General features: G+C 35.3%; 1 protein-coding gene and 1 non-coding gene across 3 annotated transcripts in view; both read right to left on the bottom strand.

Annotated features, from left to right (window-relative positions):
* Window positions 1-2,557: 2,557 nt before the first annotated feature.
* On the bottom strand, window positions 2,558-2,629 carry Trnat-ugu (transfer RNA threonine (anticodon UGU)). Its single transcript has one exon. It is a non-coding gene; the product is annotated as a tRNA-Thr (tRNA).
* Window positions 2,630-5,368: 2,739 nt separating this feature from the next.
* LOC134745647 (allatotropins-like) overlaps window positions 5,369-7,719 on the bottom strand; it is a 67,924-nt gene continuing 65,573 nt past the window's right edge. For both annotated transcript variants that reach the window (XM_063679769.1, XM_063679770.1), the window contains one exon: window positions 5,369-7,095. In XM_063679769.1, the coding sequence (XP_063535839.1) occupies window positions 7,054-7,095 (42 nt within the window). In that variant the 3' untranslated portion in view covers window positions 5,369-7,053. The remainder of the gene's footprint in view (window positions 7,096-7,719) is intronic.

Here is a 7,719-nt window from a genome sequence, read left to right as displayed (position 1 = left end):
TTCAAAAATACTTGGATGAATCAAGTTTTTTTTTTTTTTTTTTTGTCTTAGTTGTAGCAAATGAATTATGTACTTTATTTAAATCCTGTCAGCCGATTGTTGGGTTTCACATGATGCGTGCATGGGGACATGCACGTTATCAGGATGGACGATTGTTGGGTTTCGTGATTATTTTAAAGTATTTTGTGGTAACATTTATAAAACGCGCCAATTTGACATGATTACTGGCAACATTGGACATGCCGAGAGGTGGCGTGATCGAACGGGTTTTGAAAAAAAAGTGACGAACGGTTGGCTGGCGGGTGGCGGGGCATTCTTGTCTTGACTTCGAGAGTGTGAACAACGATTTGTCTAATTATATCTAAAAGTGTATACCTAAGTGTAAGGCAGTTGAATAAAGTGTAGTTCAAGTAATTGAGTGTTTTATTGATTATCTGGTGGTGATATACAACATTATAGTGCAAGCATTAGCTTACTCAAGAAACAGTAGTAGTAACCAAACAATCTTAAAGGCCTGGGCACACCGGATGCGAGTGCGCGTTGTAATATACAAATCCTTATAAGAGACGGCACACCGCTTGCGTCACAATCACAACAATTTGGCACACACACACACACGTGTTCGTCTATGCATACACAGCCAGTGTGCTCAGGCCTTACTCAGCAATGCATTTGCTTTGAAATATTTTACCGAGCACAGGAATTACATTCGAACTTTAACAGTCTAGCAATTATTGTTCTCCATACAGGCTGTAACAAAAATAGTGGGGATCCGTTTAAGGGCATATTCGGTAAAAAAAAAACTATGGGGCAGGTCGTTCAATTCGGCCAACCCTCCATACAAATTTTCGCGTCAAAAAAATAATTCTTCTACTTTTTCCTAATCAGAACACGATACCGAATATGCCCTTCAACGGATCCCTACTATTTTGGTGACACCTTGTATGGAGACACACACACACACACACACATTGACATATTTTTGTTAAGCTTTGACGCGTAGTCCTACCCGCTTCTTTTGATGCTGACTACAATCAAGGACATTCCCGATGAACCACCTTAAAGGCAAAAATCGTTTAAACGTCTTGCAGACGGTCAGGCTATATCATAAAAGTGATGACCAATAGCATGGCGCTTAAAAATGTGGGTGTTGACAAAAAAAAGGTTGACTCACGTAAAGTTTATTGCCGTCCATTGTCTTTGTGACGCGGGCATTTGCAAACTAAGATAAGGAATCCAAAATGCAACCTAATTGGTTAACTCTAGGCGAAGCTTAGCCTAAACAAGAACAACTAATAAACTGTCCTTATATCAATTGTCTGTCTAATTACATGTTTTTACCCTTTTCATTATTAACATAAAGAATGCTAAATGCATCGTTATTGGTTATCTCTATGGGAGGCGGAGATTAGCTCGCTCGTAAGGATCGAGGTAAAAAAATCTGAAGTGGTTCACCGGGAATGTCCCCGACTGTACAGTCGCCATCAGATATATCGGAGCGGCCGAGGTGTTCACAATATCTGAACACGCACTCTAACGCCCAGACAATAAAGGCGTGTTCAGATATTTGTGAGCGCCTTAGCCGCTCCGATATATCTGATGGCGACTGTACCACGAGCGAAAGGAATCGTAATCAACAAGTTGGACGCAATCGGCTACTTCCAATGGCTGCCATAACTCGTTAGAATTTGTATTGAAATGAATACAAATATTTCATAGATGTTTGTGGGTTTTCTGTTTAAAAATAGTAAAAAAAAATTGATTGAAACTTGAAACTTTTTGGTTCATGTTTTTAACCGAGAATTCATAAGTAAATAACATTTAAGTCGTTATTATACTATTTATATATATATTAGTGTCTGTGTGGAAAGAGAGGAGTCATGAAATGTATTGGATCCAATACATTTTACGACTCTTCTCTCCACACAGACTCTAGTTTAGAACTTGACACCTTTATATACGAACGAACGTAACCTAGATATTTTACTCTTTTACAAATAGGTAAGCCACTTTTTTTATCCATAGAAAAGAAAAGCATTAGTTTCAGATTGCTTTACAGAATTCTCTTTCAAATATTTCACGTTGTAAACTTCACATTTGCTACACGCCCACACGGTTCAGACTAAACGTTTCCTGAAAAGCAATGCAAGCGGGAACCCTGCCGGCTTTTCTTTGATCTCGTCACCTCAAAGCAAGCTAGAGAAGGCTAGTTCGATCGTACATTTTGACATCAAAAAGATGTCATTTTGGTGATTTGTTCGTAAATGGGTCAAAATTCGATTCTGATTAGTGTGTCACGCTTGTATTTCCGTCTTCTATCAAATAAATAAAAAAGGTCGAGTGCTATCGCATGTCTATCTAGCTGTAGATTATATTTCCAATGAGAAAAATTAAAAACAAAATTTCATCTGATACAAAAAGCTCCACTCCGTTACTGTTTTGGGGACAAAAAACAAGACAACGAAAAGAATTTTGACCCATGTGTTGGCACGAGCGAGACGCGCGGGCAAATGATAACAAAAAGGCATCATTTTGACATAAAAATGATAGTTTGAATTGGCCGAGGCGGGAATCGAACCCGCGTCTTCAACTTACACGGCTAACGTCCTGACCACAAGACCACCCGGCCCCCGGCCACCGGTGAACTTTGGGGACTTTTTCTTTAGTGTATGATATCTATTTCAGTTTATAATTTATATAGTAGTGTGACTACTTAAAAAACACAAAACAAAATATTTCATAACAATAATTTGATTTGTTTGTTTGTTTGTGTAGTTGGAAAACAAAACATTTTTACAAAAAAAATGCAGCTGATATCGCCGACTGTAGGTACTTAACTCTCTTTCATTAGTCATCGTAGAATAGTAGATTAGTAGTAGAGTAGTGTAGTATCGTGATATAGTAGATCGAGAGGAGATTCTAAGAAACCCAAACTCTCAGGTTGCGTGTTTTATTTCAGATTTCTTTTGACTACCTTCGTTCTCCATAATAAGTTCAAATTGGTGTTCCATCATCAGAGCAACAAATAAGGAAAAAATCACCGCTAAGCGCCACATGCACCATCCTCCCACCCACTAACCGTCCTCGTTAAACCTCGTTAATCCATCCTCCCACTAACCGAGGGTTAACCGGTTAAACCTGAAGTTACCATGGTTACCAGTACAATTTGACACTGGGTCAACAGTTTAACCGGTTAACCTTCGGTTAGTGGGATGGTGCAAGTCGAGCTTAGACTGGCTTAGTGGCGGGTAGGTAAAATATGAACTTGCGACTTTGCGACATTACTTTCTGGTTAGCTTCGGTAGCTCAGTTGGTTAAAGGCGATTGGTTACCGGTATTCTAAGTACCGGGTAGCGGTGTTTTTTTTCTTTAAAAATTCGTAATATCGTTTGCATACAAATATTCCTGCCAAACTTGCGCCCAATCGGATACCAACATTATTATTGGATAACAAAAAATGGATTCCGGTTTTGAAAACGACTTACCTATATCCTATTTGTATAGTTACTTAAAAATCTTACCTAAAATGTAAAATTGAGGCCAGTTTCTGAAGTTCGAATTTCGCTTCAACCTGTAACATTCTACTGTATTCAAATACGTTTAACATTTAACTTCTCCATTGAGCTGTCTACTCGTATCTGTCGGTTTACGAGTAAAATTGCTTACTATCGGAAATGTACTCTTGTACTTGTGAGTACTCACTTCAAAATGTCTATTCGAGTTTGCAATGTTGTATTGCAAAATTGTAGAGTTTAAATATTTTAGTAGATCCTTTTCTTATATCCTTTAAGAATCAATTGTATAAACTCATTTGAGACCGGGTTACCTATGAATCTAGTGTAGGAGTCAGAACAATCTAAACTGTATATTTCTTAGCCAAGGTACCTACATATTGGCAATTGTATTAAGTTAGGATAATTTAAACACCCCTGTAAACGACCTTGTGTACCTACAATAATTTTTGGAAGTTTGAAATATTGTATTTTATTATTCACGAGACGGCGTGGATCTATACATTCCTTTGAGCCAATATGTACCTAATGCAAGTTGCGGAATGTTTCCAAAAAGTTGCAAAAGTACTTAAAAATTTCAGGAAAATTTCACAGGAAATAAAGACAAGTTTCATTTTGGAAATGGAAAATTTCGATCCTCATACAAAAATATGAGAAGTTAAAAAAAAACCATGTGGAAATTGTGCAATTTTGAAACTCCGATGGCATATCTTTTGAGACTAATAGAGTGAGAAATCTTTATGGACTAAGAGCTAGCCCCGGGAAATGGTACAGGGAAATGAAAGCAACGAAACTTGACAGTTACTTTGCTATAAATACTATCCTTATCACTGGATCTAGCAGCATCTGGAAGTTGTTTAGTTGCTTTCATTATTCGAGACTAACATTTACATTCAGTTTAAAATTTTAAAGGCTTCATTGCAGCTAGCAACGTTCTCTTCTTTTTTCCCTGAGCCTATTTCCCATGTCTCTTGGGGATATTTTTTTCCTTTCTGTTTACCGTTTGTCTGATATATTTTGTTGAGCGTTTAACGCCGACGAAGCCTGATGTTTGTGATCTTAATCTTGATGTTATAAACTGTGTTGGGTTAGATGCTGGTTTTTTTTTATTCTTGGGTAGGTCAATCCATCTCAGTACAGACGCACTGAAAGAAATGTTTGCATAACAGTACCTAACAAAATATTATTAACTTACTTAAAATATGGGACTTGTAAACTAAGTTACACCTGGGTGCGTAGCCAACGTGCAATCGTTAACGCTCCGTAGCGAACGAAACGCAACTGTCACTGTCGCACTAGTGGGGAAGAGTGACAGAGAGAGATGACTACGATACGCTACGGAGCGTTAACGATTGCCACGTTGGCTACGCGCCCTGAACCTGTTACAAAATTGGTTTTAAAATATTAAGCAATTTTTGTGTGCAAATTGTAAAATGTTTTTAAATTGTTGGGTAAGCACCTACCATATAGAAAGGGGTTCTCGAATTACGCAAGAATTACAGAAATCTTCAATTTTAAAAATTTCCCCAGTTTGTAAACTTTCCATCAACATATTAGTAGGTACTCTTCAGAAATTTATCCTCATAAGTCCCGGTGTTTTTTACAAGTACAGATTAAATTCCAGTTTTGAACTCATAAATAAATAAAAGTAAGTCCCAAATTCAAAAGAGAAAACATTGGCCTGAGTCACGTTAAAACATCCGAGACTTCGTTTTCCATATAAAGCATCATGTGATCACCTGTCATAGAAAACGAAGTATCGATTGCCTCGCCCCGGACCCGGGCCGTTCTAACATTCTAACGTGAGTCATCCTTGACGAGGAGTATCTAAAAGCAAATAAAAACATTTAATGAAACCACTTTTTTGGTACCCGATAAATTTATTTCATCCATAACGTCGATAGTGTCATTAACAACAAACTAAGTAAACATTGGGTATCCAAAACATTGATTCTCGAATATTTGACTCGCTAGCCTAGAAATTATCATATCCATTATGTAACATTACATGTATGTATGTAGAGCGTCAGAGGTAATACAAAATACTTTATAAACTTGGAAAATTTACTTTGTTAACCCCAGCCTAAATAAATGTGTCGATAACTAAGAAAATGTTGCCTTTCCCCTTTTTTTGAAAACTTTAAAAATCGTCGGGCGAGAATACGTTTGTGCAATACGCCACTTACATTGGTTTACAGGAGAGCGAAAACAAGCAAAAACATTTTTTTTTTTAAAGTTTGAGATATAAGAAATATTGTGAATATAGTGTCATGAAATAAAAACATTTTTATTATTGCCATATCCGTTTTTAATGAGTAAATGTTAAACGTACAATATATGACATGAAACAAGTTTTGGATATGTCACACGTTTGTGATAATTTTCTGTTAACAGTGTAATTATCCTTAAGTAAAAAGCGGATATGGCACAACAACTTTTGAAAAATGTTTTTTTTTTTTTAAACCGATTAATGTCAATTGTATCATATTTTTTGTTATCTTATGAATCATTAGAAAACGAATTTGCTCAAAAATGGATATGGCACAAACGTATTCTCAGCCGACGAAATATCTTTGACAGAACTAAAGTACACTGATAACCACTAACGTTAAAATATAATATTTTAGTCTTTTACCTCTTACTACTACTTTTTGATTTTCAATATTTAATAATATTTTTTCTTTATATGAATGTACGTCACTATTGCAAAACCTCTCATAATAAGTATTTTTGAACATATGTAGTTACATTTTATTTTTAACACATCAATATAGCTAAATTAAAATTACCATTTAGCAACCAAATTAATAAAAAAAAAACTTACTTTTCTTCTTGCACCATTTTTACATTTCTGTTTAACCCTATGCCTATGGTTGACTGGTAGAGAATGTTTTTAGGCATTAAATCTGCAATTTGTATTTTTTTTGTATTTTATGCAACAAACTTTAAATAAATAAATAAACTTAGATAGATACTACTATTAAATATAAAAGAAATGTGTTGTGGTAAACAGTTTTCATATTTATTTTATTGGAACAGCACCTACATATTGTCTCAACCTTACATAACAAACAAGTGCATAAAAAGGAAATATAACTTCAAAAGTACAGAGGTCGCACTAGGGTGACGCACATTGAAAATCTCGAAATATTAAATATATATTTTTTCAGTATAGATTTGTGATGAAATTTGGAGACACACATTCATTATAGTACTACACTTTCCTACATAGATATAAGGAATTAATTTATGGACAAATTCTTATGCCATTGACATCGTATTTATTTTTAGAAACTATTTACAATAATGATAAAACATTGTAGATATATTACTCAATTTTTTTTAAACAAACTATACAATAGCAGAGTACAAAAACATAATTACCGCCTTTTTTTTAAATTAATAAGTTTTATTTGATATCACAGTACCTATCGTAACATTTTAATAAATTAGTATTTCTCAAATCAACTTGATAGTGTTGGTACAAATGTATATAACGGGAAACAATCCGAAAGTCTACAACAAATAACTTAAAAGTCGTTTACACGTTCCTGAGAAGTTCGTCCGATGATAGCATGCCGTCCTGTAAACACAGAAAGTGATTAATATACATAAAAAAAACTAGATATAATTAACAACAAAACATCACAATATTTTTGTACCTATATCTATTTACTCTATTTAAGCGGAATTAATGTCGCGGCGATGTCGGATTTCCAAACGTTCGTTTGTCGACTTTTGTTCTATGTTGATAAATACATACGTGTACTCTTAGAAGAAGGATGTTAATAGTTATTTGTGCAACAAGAGAGGAAAGTTGGTTTTTCTTGCGAGTGTTTATTTTGAGTCCCGAGAAAGCGAGATTCTATAATTGAATCACGAGCCAAGCGAGTGATTCTAAGGTAGAATCTTGAGCGTAGCGAGGGACTCAAAAACACGAGATGTAAAATAACTTTGCTCTCGTGTTGCACACATAATTTTTCACCTCAGTAGTGGGAACATATTAAAGGTTAAAATGTATTTCGAATTACACAGAATAAACAGAAAAAAAAGTATTATAATATGTACGATACGATAAGATACGACACGATACGATACGATACGATACGATACGATACGATACGAGACCGGACCGGACCGTAAGTTCATGGCCTTCACTAAATTAAAAAGCTACATTGTTTCACTCCCTGGAGTGAGGAAAGTCGCA

The sequence above is a fragment of the Cydia strobilella genome, chromosome 11, assembly GCF_947568885.1.
Source record: "Cydia strobilella chromosome 11, ilCydStro3.1, whole genome shotgun sequence".
NCBI lineage: Eukaryota > Metazoa > Arthropoda > Insecta > Lepidoptera > Tortricidae > Cydia > Cydia strobilella.
Note: the sequence above shows the minus strand (reverse complement) of the source record. Positions and strands in the feature narration are given on the sequence as shown.